Genomic DNA, 13,337 nt, shown 5'->3' with positions numbered 1-13,337 from the left:
CCTGACAGATCTCTACTGGTAGGATTGGAGTTTCTACCAGTAGAGACTCCAATCACAATCTCTACTGGTAGAAACTCCAATTCTACTGGTAGAGGTTGCGATCGCAAACTCTACTGGTAGAAACTCCAACTCTACCAAATCGCAGTCTCTACCCTGACATATATATATCATAGATCATTGAGGCATCTGTAACACTTTGACCCCCATTTGCGATGTGTTGCTATGGTAGAGTGTATGTTTTTTTTTACACTTTTAAAAATAATAATAAAAAGAAATAGAGCTGTGTCATACCGTAAAAAATGGCTTTGTGAAATTGTATGTGATACACAATGTATTTTCTGTTAATGGAGCACTTTTAACATCAAGTTAAACATGCAACATTTGAATAAGACTCAGTGTATCTGAGAACTCTGAAATCAAAGTAAATGATGTTCTGTCAAACACAATTGTCTTTTAGATTAGAAATTAAAAATGAGAACAAGTTCTCTTTTTGTATTAAGCAGCAAAAAAGTTGTAGCATGACGTGTAAAGGATAAAAAGTACAAAATACAGCCAAAAAATAACCACACTGATTGATAAATTGTAGAATTAGCAATGGAACCCATGCTTTAAAGGGCCTAATGTATTACTTGTGGTTTATCTGCTGTGGGTTCATTAGTGGTACTGCTGGACACTAATCTTGACCAACCCAGTACTTAACTGACTGAGCCGCCCTACTTGGCTCAGTCCCAATCTTCAGTGGATGTTTTACACATTTACTGTACATCTACAAGCTATAATGAATTTAATCAGCTTTCTGGGAGCCTAGAGGAAGCCAGAGGTTGAGGAAGTAACCTTGGAAGCTCGGACATTTCATTTGAAAACCAGCTGGAAAATCTATTTCGTGGGAACGGGAATAAAAATATCCTCTAGAGTGCAGTTTCTCAATGTAACATTTAAACACTGTGGTAAGAGGTCTTGGTTTGACGGTGTCTCAGTGTAAAAAATGCTGCTGCTGGAATGTCTAAACACATTTCCAGTGATTTTACTGTTTTGTTGGGGTTGAAACCTCTCGCTGTGATGGCTGTCTGCACAGTATATATATCAATAGAAACTACAGGGTGCAGTGCTAATGTAATTACTACAATTTGGCCTTTTCTTTTACTATCAGCATGGCAGACATAAATCTGAGGCTATGCGAGAGGAAGTAACTTTTCATCAGTGACGTTTTGATTCACCACTCTAACAGCAACAGTATGGAACGCACCATTCTGCACATAAATTGATAATAGACTTGTGGAAAGCATAACCCAGCAGCAATAAAGCACACTGAGTGGTACAGTGAGTGGAAGTATGCAGGGAGAGCTGGAACTCACAAAAAGACAAATTAAACATTTTAAACATCGGGATAAACATATACGGACCATACGTAGATAAACTGTCTGAATCCTGAACAGCTTCTGGGTGTTTTTTGCTCCTGTCACATACTGTAATATTAAGTAAAATATCTCTATTGAAACAGCACAATCATGTCTAGAAGCAAAGCAAAATAAAAAATGTCTGTGCAGTATTAAAAATCTATAAAGCCATAAGTCATACAATAACTAGAATATAAAAGTTGACTTTCCTTGATTAGCAATTTCGCAAAAATATAACCTGGAATCAGCACTTACAACATTTTGTGCTGCTAAAAATGGGAATATGACACTAAAATTCTAGGAGTCAGAATCATTCCTAGAATTTTGGAATCATTTTGACCATTTTCATGTCATTCTTAACAAATTTAGGCTTTTCAGACAAATTTTAAAGCCATGGTGGACAAATTAAGACTCGTTTAGGTTGAAGTTTGGACAATCTTTGATCATTTTGTACAAACTATATGTGATTTTGGGAATTTTTTGAGTCACTGAACAAATTTCATGTCATTTTGAATCATTTTTGGCAACTTTTAGGTAATTTTGGACCAAGTTTGAGTCATCAAGGACTGGAATTTGTCAGTTTGGCAAATTAAAACAAAAAGGAAAGAAAATAAGTTATTTAATTAACACTTTTGATATTTTTTTGAGTAACTTTTTCCCAATTTTTTGTTCAGTCTCCCCATTTGTGTCAACTCAGCCTATAGTTCAGCCAAATAACAGCTGAATTTTGGTCACATGACTGTGGGTTGTAATGCCTTCTTGTCTGGAGGAAGGTAGATTTTGTTTCATTTTTATTTAGAGAATTTGTTTGGTGCCAACAGCTTACTTTTTGGCATTAAAAAAATTGAAGTAATTTTAATAAAAGAGTGTAACCGGTTTTCTGATGGAATAGCACATTACAGATGAGCAGCTTTAGGACTGCTGGAAAGTTGAATATTGGACAAAATTTTCTGTTAATTTCCAGTTTCTTGCTTCTGAAAGCAAGATTTGTTTGGACCTTCTTTTTTTTTTTTTTTAAAGATCTGAAGATTTCTTTCCAATCTGAAGATTGGGGTTCAGCGGTTTAAGGGTCCCACTCATCAAATTTAAAATAATCCATGTACAAAATACTAAAACATGCAGCTGCTGAGTAAATTTAATTTTCCTGAAACCAAATTTTAAAATTATTGGAGAAAAGAATATTTGAAAATATTGTTAAAATACCAAATAAGTCTGGAGTTCCTCCTAAAATGCCATTTTTCTCTTGTCCCACCCCTCTGATGACCAAATTGAATCCCAAATGAAACAGTTAAAATTAAATTTAAATCTCCTTTTTTTGCATTTTTTTTTCCATTGATGTCTCTTGTAATTGTGGGAACATTTCTTTTTTAATCAACATAATATTTTAAACAATTATTATTATACATGGAACGTGTCCCACAACTTGCACCCTGTTAGCATAACCGTTTTAGCTGGTAGAAGAAGAAAACTGTGAATCACATGAAATGCTAGAATTAACTTCATCAGTTTTCCTAAAGAATGGGTAGAGCAAAGCTATGTCCTCTCTTCTATTTTCCATATTTTCATAACATTGTCAGCCTTGAATGAATGTCTCACTCTACCTCATATTATCAGGAAAAGACAAATTATTTTGGCCTGTATCTTTACTTTTTTCCATCAGTCAGTTTGTCCTCCTGGTCAGCAGTAACAGCTCGACAAATACGTAGCTTCTACTCCTGAGAAAAAGCTAATAATAGCGTGGATTTGTCACCCTTTCACTGTGATTAGAGTAGGGTTAGCAGACAACAAATATAACATGGAATAAAAATGGTACCATTGATGTGTGAGCTGAGCCAATCAAGCCTTTGATGGTTTATTACCTATTATTGATGAAAATGGAGCAGAAAATTGTAAAACAGAAGATTTATTTTTTCAAAAATTGTGAAGGCCAAATGTCCTTCAATTCTGGAAAAGAAAAACAAAACAAAAAGCAAATTGTACAAATTTACCAAAATGGAATAAATACTCAGTTGAATATCCCTTTGGTGTCATCAACAGACCTAAAAATAAACCCCTCTCTCTCCTCTTATCTTTTCCTCTGGCTCTGTAAGCAACACTTAACTCCCTAATCCTACGTATCGTGTAGCTCTGTGACCTTCACCCAGCCCTTCCATGGGAAACTAAGGCATAGCTGAACTGTTCGAATGTGTTTTCCTTAAAGGAAAGCACCTGACAGACCCAGCAGGGGAGGAAGAGGAGGAGGAGTGAATAAAGCTCTATTCAAGCAAGCCCAGCTGACACAGGCTCTTAGTGGATCTCTCCCTCTTGGCAGAGTAGAATGGCTGCCCTACGGATGTCTTATTCTCGCCAGGAAACAGTGAGGGTAACTGCACTCCATGCATACAAATCACACTCAGGCTTCACTAAAACATAGATGTGCCCGCCGCCGCTCTAAAACACTTAAAAAGAGAAAAGGAAGCAGAGGAAGAGGTGATATTCTGGTGATGCTCTAATGGAGGAAGCGTGCACAGGTTGAGAGGTATGTGTCTCCCTGTCTGGGATGCAGTCATGCTGAAGAGCCTCTGGCCTTGATGCTTTGCACTACAACGCGCTGCTAGAGCTTTGAACTTTCCTGAATAACAAATCACTCAGGTGTCTTTATCCCATTCATTTTCATTCAAGTCCGAAAATTAATTGATTGGCAGCTCGTTGTTCTCACTGAGCCTGGCGGAGATCCTCTGTTGGGAGATGAAGGGAAGTTTATTCAGTGTGTTAATGCTCTGAATTTGAAAAGGCATAAACCCTAACGTGTGTCTTATAATTTACCAATTGAAATTACAATAAAAGGACCCATTGCTGGGCTTGGAAAATAAATAGGCACAATCCCAACCCCACAGATCACAGCAAATTGTGAGATACGGTCAAAATAAAGGTCGAGACGAGAGGGTTTCTCAGAGAAAGCGGCATCGGAGTAAGACGAGCTGCTCTGAAAGTGCACCATGTTTGTAATCTGAACCGCTCGGCTGCCCGTCACTCGGCGTCTATGCAGTAAACGCAGCTCGACAGAGACATTTTCATTGCAGTTCTTCAGTAAATACAATCACAGTGAGTCATCCACGTATAGTACAAGATCTCAATATGTAATAGATTTTAACATTTACTTTATCAGACGGGGTACAGGGGACTAGATTTGAATGAATGAATTAGATCTTGTGGAATAAATAGAAATGGCATCACAATATAAAGCTGCAAAATACATCTTTTGATCACCTCCAGAATGTGATGACACAAAACATAAATTAAGTTCGAATAACTCTCAGTTCGACCTGCTCAGATGGTAGTTTAAGTTGTTTGAATACATACAGTCATGGAAAAAAAATTATGAGACAGCTCCTGTTTTCTTCAATTTCTTGCTCATTTCAATGCCTGTCACCACTAAAGGTTAAACTCTTTGCTGGGATCACAAGGATTGGACAGTTGGTGATTGGTCTAAGGTTCTCTTCAGTGATTAATACAATTTTCACTTGATGTCCACTCCAGCCAACTTACTGGTTAGGAGGAAGCCTGGAGAAGCTACAAACCAGACTGTCTGCCCCTACAGTAAAACATGGGGGTGGATCAGTGACCGTCTGGGGTTGTTTCAGTCTGGCTGGAACAGGGCAAATAAACCAGGTCATGTACAGGACTACTCTTGAAAACAGTCTTCCTCCATCAGCTGGAAAACTCTTTCCTGCCTCCAATGACTGGATTTTCCAACAAGACGAGGTCAGTTAAAGCCTGGATGGAGAACCAGAACATTAGAACCATGCCTTGGCTGCTCAATCACCAGATCTAAATCCAACTGAAAACCTGTGGAAAATCATCAACACAAAATGGAGAACTTCAAGTAAAAAAACAAAGCAAATTTGTTAGAATTTGTGCAACAGGAATGGGCTGCTGTGATCAGAAGTTGGTGGAGAGCATGCCAAGACGCATGGCTGCAGTCATCAGAAACAATGGTTATGAATCAGTACTAACTCCTGTGTGGATCATGTGACTAAAACAGACAGAAAAGAAAACATGGGATTCCTAAAAGCTGTTGTTGACAGTACAATGCCATAGCTATTGATGGAAGAACTAAAGTGATTTTGGTAATTATCAAGAAAACCATGGAAAGTGGCTAGATATCAGCTCTTAACTTAAACTCTCATGAACTATTTTTGTCGTCATCAATATATTTGTCCAAACAAATGTACCTTTAATTGTACCAGGCACTAAAATAACAAGAAATTGAAGAAAACAAGGGTGGTCTAATCATTTTTCTATGGCTGTATATTGGCTGTGATGATTGCACAGTGACAAACCAGACTATTACAAGGATAACTCTCCGGTCTGTCAACTCTAGATGTTGCATTACATCGGACACTGCATTGCAAAGAGTTACACATTCAGCGGTACAGCCTCGGGACTTAGCGGAGTATAGAGGTGCAGGAGTCAAGAAGTATTTGTTCCAGGTCCAATTCCGGCAATGATAATGCATTCATACAGTGCTCATGTCCACTTATAACCTCAGCCTGGCAGTGCATGGTGTCTGCAATTTATGCATCGTTAAAATAGACTGTACACTGACTGTATGTGCCCGAGTTCCTTTGTAAAGTTTGAGATGAGCTCCTCCAGTCATGTATACATATTCTCTGTGTGCCATCTCACCCACTCTCCTTGGCTAGCACAGTACTTGAGTGGGAGAGAGGAGCAAATTTTGCCTGCAAGGCTGCTAAGACTGTCGCTTCGTGTGTAGACACACCCAAGGTGTCAGTGCGGAAACATTTGACAAGGAGGGTGGCAATTAAGAGCTGCACTCTGACAGATGTATTACTGGCAGTCACATATAGCTGCCAATTTTTCCGAGAAATTAACAGATGGAGGAAGGTGCGAACAAATATGATACAAGCAGTTCAGTGAGGAAGGAGGGCACTTTTAAAAAGTTTTATTAATTAAACACATTGTCGATCAGATGATGTTGTAGAATAAAAGAACTGGATCATCAGTTACTTTGTTCGATGGTTTCTGACAGTGAGGTGATTTTGGACCAGCAGCTCAATACAGATGGTGCAGCTGATTAGTGTAAAACTGATGAGAGAGTAGAAGTTATAACTAAGAAGGATGAAATTAATGGGATAATGCAAACAAAAAAGGCTGCATTTAAATTTTAAACTGCCTGGAAACAGTAAGATGAGATACACTGACTGGCCCAAAACAAAGTTTGCCACCTAGATTGAACAGAGCAAATAGGTAAGAGCCTTCCATTGGATAATTACTGCAGTGATGAAACAACTTATTTACCTCTAGCTGATGCAATGAAGAGCTTCTCATTTCTTAAACAACCATGTTGGAATACGTATTCTGTGGTCATAGAAAGGAAGAAAAAACTAAGGAGATTTCTGAAACTACTAAAATCAGGTTAAGAACCGTCCAACGCATTATTAAAACCTGAAGGATAGTCGAGAACCATCATCTTCGGGAACAAATGTGGTCTGATGAGTCCTGGATTACCCTGTTCCACAGTGATGGGGGTATCAGGGCAAGAAGAGAGGCAGATGAAGTGATTCTCTCATCATGGATAGTGCCTACCAGCCTGTGGGGGTTACGGTTATGATCTGGGGTTGGTCAGGTTCAGCAACGTTATGTTCCTAAAGAATGAGGTCAGTTGGCTCCCTGAAAATTATTGTATTTCATGATTAAATGTTCTTATTCATTGTAATACTATATAACTGTGTGGTGTGTAACTCATATGAAGCTGTGCTCAGTAATTTTCCATGACACGCTTTAAAAAGGAACCAAGGCCTAACCAACAGCAAACTAGAGATTACTCATACCAAGATGTGTAGCTCATGCTTGTATAAAAGTGCCTGTATAAAAGCTGTGCTCTTTCTCGTCTTTGTCAGTGACTTGTCCAGACTGTTCTGTTCAGGTGCTCCTTGCTGCAAGCAAAACTTTGTTTTGACTTGAGTGACGACTCTGAGTATTAATTTGGAGAAGTCACGACTTCATTCAAGAATTTTCCTGACAACCTGCTGCTGCTATTTAACAAACTCGGAGGAAAGACTCCAACAAACAGCTGGACGCAACAAACTAAAGCTCTGTTTTGTCAAAACCTGCCACTCTTAACTGACGAATGTCATTAATCAGACATGTTCTAGAATGTGTCTTGATGGTTAGTTATTAGATTTTTTTAGACATTTAGTTTGTCATAGACATGAAATTGTAAAGCAACATGAATGAGAAAGGTGTTTTGTGATTTCAGCACAAACTTGGTATCTTCTGTGATGTTTTGGACCAATATTGGAGCTAAAATGTGGAAGAATCATGTGACAGAACTCAAAGAATTCCAATTATATCTGTTAAAATGATCCACGCAGTTGAAAGTGATGCAGAAACCTTGCTTGGTGTGAATAGTAAGATCTCGACTGTCTGGCCAGGATTCTCATTCAGACTTGTTCAGCTGCCGTCAGACTAACGGGAGTGTCTGAAAGGCGCTTTTGACTGTACAAATATGCCAGATAAACTCGACCCCTGAATGACGCTCAGCTCTCAGCAGGCTACAGCTGACAGATGCATACATTATGAACTAAATTGACTGCTTTTTTATCTCCCGGATGACAGACTGATGGGAGTCGTGAGGACATCCAGCTGCATGAGAAATGTTGGTAATACTGTGTTGTGAAGCTTCTCTGTTATTCGGCAAAAAAGCAACAGGAAGCGTTTTAGTACAGAAAAAAAAACTCTCTCATTCAAAGGGTATTACAAGAGAGAAAATACTTGACCATTGGCACATCTGACAACCCTAATTATTTCAGCACAAAGGGTAAGCACTCTCAATAAGTACTTGTAGTAAAGGGATTTCTCTTCTTCAAAGAGGCACAAAGGTTAGAGAACCAGGGGCAGTTTTTCATCAGGCCTTTTCAGAATTACTGCTCTTGTCTGGCTGGTAATTACTGTTATGTTTGTGTGTGTGTGGGCATGTGTGTGAAGCTTTACTGTCCTTCTAGCTCTGCATCTGTGTCTCTGAAGACTTCTGGGGAAAAGAAATAATGACATCTCTATTAAATCTGCTGTGTTTAGAAATTATCCTGTAATCTGATCAGTGAAAACCTCAAAACCACAACAGCCTAAAGGTGGATTTTGTGTCTCTAGACAGTTGTTGTGGTTAGATTTTTTTACTTTTGTCTTTTAACCACACAGTGTGAGTTCAGACAAAACACTTGTCTGTTCTGTGACAGACATGTTTGCAGTGGCGATTGAAGGCATGACCTTTCCTGGGCAGGACAATCTGACATTTAGACCATCTGACCACAGCACAGCAGAGCTACTGTATAGTAAATAAAACTCACAAGACACATAATGAAATGGCGTGTGTTGATTTCCATCGTATAGATAAGAGTGGATCTGACATCCACACACAGAGTTGGTATTTTTGAGGGGGTATGGATGCAGAAAATGAATAAATACTGCAGTATTTGCAGTACAGATGCATGCTTGGGACAGGCCTTCTGATACTGTTGCACCAAAATACACCTAAACAGTCGATGGTCAGGGGAGGGGTTTAGTGAGAAGTCGGCTCTTCACAACAATAGTAATCTTCCCAGGAAATTACTGTGTCGTCTTACTGGCCACCAAGCAGGGCTGCACAACATGTCATTTCAGCATAAACACTGCAGTGTGTGCATGAAGTCCAAAGTGAAGTAACGCAAATAAACATCATACTAAAAGCCTTTTAGCTGCTTGATAAAAAAAGAAAAACATACATGGTTGTCATTTTCCACGACTAATCTACAAATAAATTGATAGATAAACTGGTAGATCATCATTTACTTTGATTTAAGGGTTTTTGGAGTATTTCTTTTAAACTTCATTGACAAGACTTTAAGTTTGTTGACATGCAGGCTCCACATGTGCGCAGCAAAAGGAGTGAAGAACAGGGGAGGAACCATAGACTGTAAATATAGTGGACGTAGCATCTGGCTCCAGAATTCAAGCCAACCCAGAAGTGTCAAAAACTTGCAATATCACGCCGTCCGCTAGGGCTGGCTCCAAAAAGCTTTTTCTCCATAGACCCCAATTCATTTTTGGAAAAAATAAAATTTGATAGACTGATGTTCTACAGCTCAGGATTTTTTCCCGTTAGTTTTCATGGTCAAAATGAGAGATCAGGTGGCCGATCTTAAAATAAATCAATACTGAATTTTAAATAAATCGTTAAAGTTGGCGGAGCCAGGGGGCGTGGCTATACTTGATAGACAGCAACAGAAGCCTCTGCGGTAAAATGTGGGCGGGATAAGAGAGTCCTCAGCCAATCCTGCCCCCAGTTGCTCTCCGGTCCAGTCTGTTTGACGCTTTTTACGTCACTGGCTCCAAAAAATCCAAAACGGCGACCAGGAAGTAGCAAAATCCGGGCTTCATTTTCTCGGCGTTGAAACCAACGGGTGACGTCACGGTTAGTTTACGCCTGGGAGAAACACTAACAGCAGAAGATTTAGTAGCAAAAATGTTCAGACTAATTAATGGAATGTTGATCACTTTCATAGATTCCCAAATTTATGACAATGATCAACTGTGATATTGACAATAAAAATGATACACATACACAAACAGTAGCTTGTATATCAGTTAGCTAAGAACAGGAAACTGAGGCTACAATTCGCACAAGCTCACCAAAATTGGACAGTAGAAGATTGGAAAAAATGTTGCCTGGTCCGATGGGTCTCAATTTCAGCTGCAACATTCAGATGGTACGGTCAGAATTTGGCCTAAGCAACATAAAAGCATGGATCCATCCCGTCTTGCATCAACGATTCTGGCTGGTGGTGGTGGAGAAATGGTGCAGGAGATTTTCTTTTTTGGCAAACCTTGGGCCCCTTTGCACCAGCTGAGCGTCATTTGAATGTCACAGCTTACCTGAGTATTGTGGCTAAACATGTCCCACAGTGGACCATCTTCTAATAGCTACTCCCAGCAGGATAATGCACCATGTCACTAAGCTCAAATCATCTCAAACTGGTTTCTTGAATATGACAGTGAGTTCACTGTACTCCAATAACCGCCACAGTCACCAGATCTCAATCCAGAGAATCACAATATGGATGTCCAGTCAACAAATCTGCAGCAACTGCTCGATGCTATCATGTCAATGTGGACCAAAATCTGTGAGGAATGTTTCCATCACCTTGTTGAAAGCATGCCTAGAAGAATTAACCTTTTGATGCACAGTGTGGGACAGGAGATATCCACTTTCCATTGGATGTGGGTCACTTTTGACCCATGTTGTGCATCAAAGGGTTCTGGAGACAAAAGGGGGTTCGAACTTTTACTGTCACGGTATACCAATAAAGTGGCCAGTGGGCGCATATTGCAGAAAAACTAACTATAGTAATGTCCGCTTTTGTCCAATGTCTTGCAGCACTATCTCTAACACTTAACCTGCTAATCTATTGCTAGTGCAGATTTCATTTCTAGCAGATGTCACTGTCAAGTCAAAGTTGTTACCTACACAGTTTTTACATGGCATAGTGCATAGAGAAATGTTGTGCATCTTATCCTGCTTGTACACACAAAACAAAGAGCCTGTATAGGTTTGAACAATATATACAGAAACACTTAAACGGAATTTACAACCTGGGTGTAATGCTTAAAAAATGTAAATGTGAAGCGGCTAGAATAGGATAAAAATGTAAGTGCAGCGTGTTTGAAAAGCAAACTCACTTGTACTGCGCCTGGAAATGTTCCTGGACGAAGCTGTGTTGAACTCTGGGCTGCTGGGACGGGCACGGGTCAGGAGACAGAACCTCCTCAGCTCCAGCGGAACCCTGCGGCACACAGGAGACCACCCATCAGCACAGCACTGCCACACTCTCACACTCTTTCATCCATCACTGGCTGTCGAGCATTATCAATGGGAGAGCGGTGCAACAATCATTTTGAGGGGAAAAAAAAATGTGCGGAAAAGCAGTTTTAACACATTTTGCTTTCTTGCAACAAAAACACAGTGAAGCGCGGCAGAAAGCACCGGTCTAAACATAACCCTCCGGAGAAACCCTTGTCTTTATTCTTTTATGTTCTCACCTACAACAGAGGGTAAGCTGGCCTTGGATGAAGATAAAAGACGGGGAAAAAGCTGAGTGTGATCACTGACAGGCTTGCAAGGTCACAAAGCGAATGTGTGGGATGTGTGTCTCACAAACTGCTGTGTACTAATGACACGACTAACCTTCTGCATCGGTTTTACAGAACAATGAGCATGTTTTCCATACTTTAAGACAGGGGTGTCAAATTCACTTTAGTTCAGGGGCCACATTCAGTCCAATTTGATCTGTTAAATTACAGTGTAATAACCTATACATAACCACAACTCCAACTTTTAGTGCATAAAGGTATGTTTTGAAAATGCTCACATTTAAGGAATTATTTTTTATAAAACATTATGAACAACCTGAAGTTTCTTAAGAAAAATAAGTTCAATTTCAACAAAATTATGCCTCAGTTTATCATTACAACCTACAGATCACAGAGTGTCTACAAAGGAACAAAACATTTAGTCACAGGTATCTGGAACTGAACAACACAGTATTTTGCTGCATGATAATAAAAAAACCTAACAAAAACAAGACAAGATATTACAAAAAGAGATAAAATAGCAAAAACGAGACACAAAAAGTCAAAAGCGAGAAACAAAATGGGACAAACAGCATGAAACTAAACAAAAGAGACAAAAAAAATTAGACAGAAAGTTATAAAGCGACAAAAAAGGGACAAACGGCACCAGTGAGACAAAAAGAGACACAGAATGATAAAAACAAGACAAAAAATTACATAAATGACACAAACGAGACAAAAATGACAAAATCGAGGAACAACAAAAACATAGACAAGCAAGAAAAAAACACAAAATGATACAAAAAACAATGAATATAGCAAAATACAAAATGACAAAAATAAGACAAAGAAACACAAGCGAGACAAGAAGGAAACACAAAATGACAAAAATGAGAAACAAAATGACAAAAATAAGACCCAAAATTACAAAAGAACAATGAGCAATCTAGTATTTTACTTTATGATCAAAACAACTTGTCATGGTCTAGAAATTATTTTAAATTTTTAGTTTTACAAATTTACAATTTGCAGTTGATGTCTTCTCTGTAATTTTTACAGTTTGAAAAGTCATCCCACAGGCTGGGCTGGACCCTCTGTCGGTCCAGTTTGGCCGTCGAGCCGCATGTTTGACACTCCTGGTTTAAGACACACTACTTTACATTTTAATTGTATCTGACGAGGATCTTATCTTCTGGCTTGACGATCTGTGATTGTGCTCGCTCCCTCATTCCTTTCATTTTTCTGTCCTTGTGGTTTCTCTTGTTTGTGTCTCTCTCTGTGTGAATCTTTTGCTTTTGTGTTGCTCTCAATTATCCCCTGGCTGCCAATCCACCTGCACACCTGCTACTCATCGAATCATCAGGCTCCAGCCAGCAGCGCCGGTCCAACACCTCACTTATCTGCCAGACCGCTCAGCCTGCCATGTGGTGCCGACGCTTCCACCAAATCCAGCCTCGGCGACCTGTTGCTCCTCGTGTTTCGCTCTCTCTGTGCATCAGTATTCCGGTCGTTCTGTGCTACCTTCCTGTTAGCTCTGCTCCAGTCCTGCCACGTCTGTTCTGCTCAGCCCAGCTACACGCCAGCCACCAGCTCCGCACGCCGCCGTTCGCTCACCTGCCAAACCATCATACAACCGCATCTCTGGATCACCCCTCTGGCTTCCACATCTCTCCACTCATACCCTTAAACAACTGCACAACAAGTTTACCTATGCAACACGGTTTAAGACAACCAGAGTTGTCCAAAGATAATATTGTATGTACAAAAAAGCAAGACAGAAAACAAGTCAAATTTGCAACTAGCGCTGGGACTTTAACGCATTAATTCCGATTA

The 13,337-nt window shown here is 39.6% G+C and overlaps 1 protein-coding gene across 1 annotated transcript in view; it reads right to left on the bottom strand.

Annotated features, from left to right (window-relative positions):
* usp43b (ubiquitin specific peptidase 43b) overlaps nt 1-13,337 on the bottom strand; it is a 115,578-nt gene that overhangs the window by 66,336 nt on the left and 35,905 nt on the right. The window contains exon 3 of the mRNA XM_022190698.2: nt 11,115-11,218. Within this exon, the coding sequence (XP_022046390.2) occupies nt 11,115-11,218 (104 nt within the window). The remainder of the gene's footprint in view (nt 1-11,114; nt 11,219-13,337) is intronic.

This window comes from Acanthochromis polyacanthus, chromosome 21 (assembly GCF_021347895.1).
Source record: "Acanthochromis polyacanthus isolate Apoly-LR-REF ecotype Palm Island chromosome 21, KAUST_Apoly_ChrSc, whole genome shotgun sequence".
In the NCBI taxonomy this organism is placed as follows: domain Eukaryota; kingdom Metazoa; phylum Chordata; class Actinopteri; family Pomacentridae; genus Acanthochromis; species Acanthochromis polyacanthus.
Note: the sequence above shows the minus strand (reverse complement) of the source record. Positions and strands in the feature narration are given on the sequence as shown.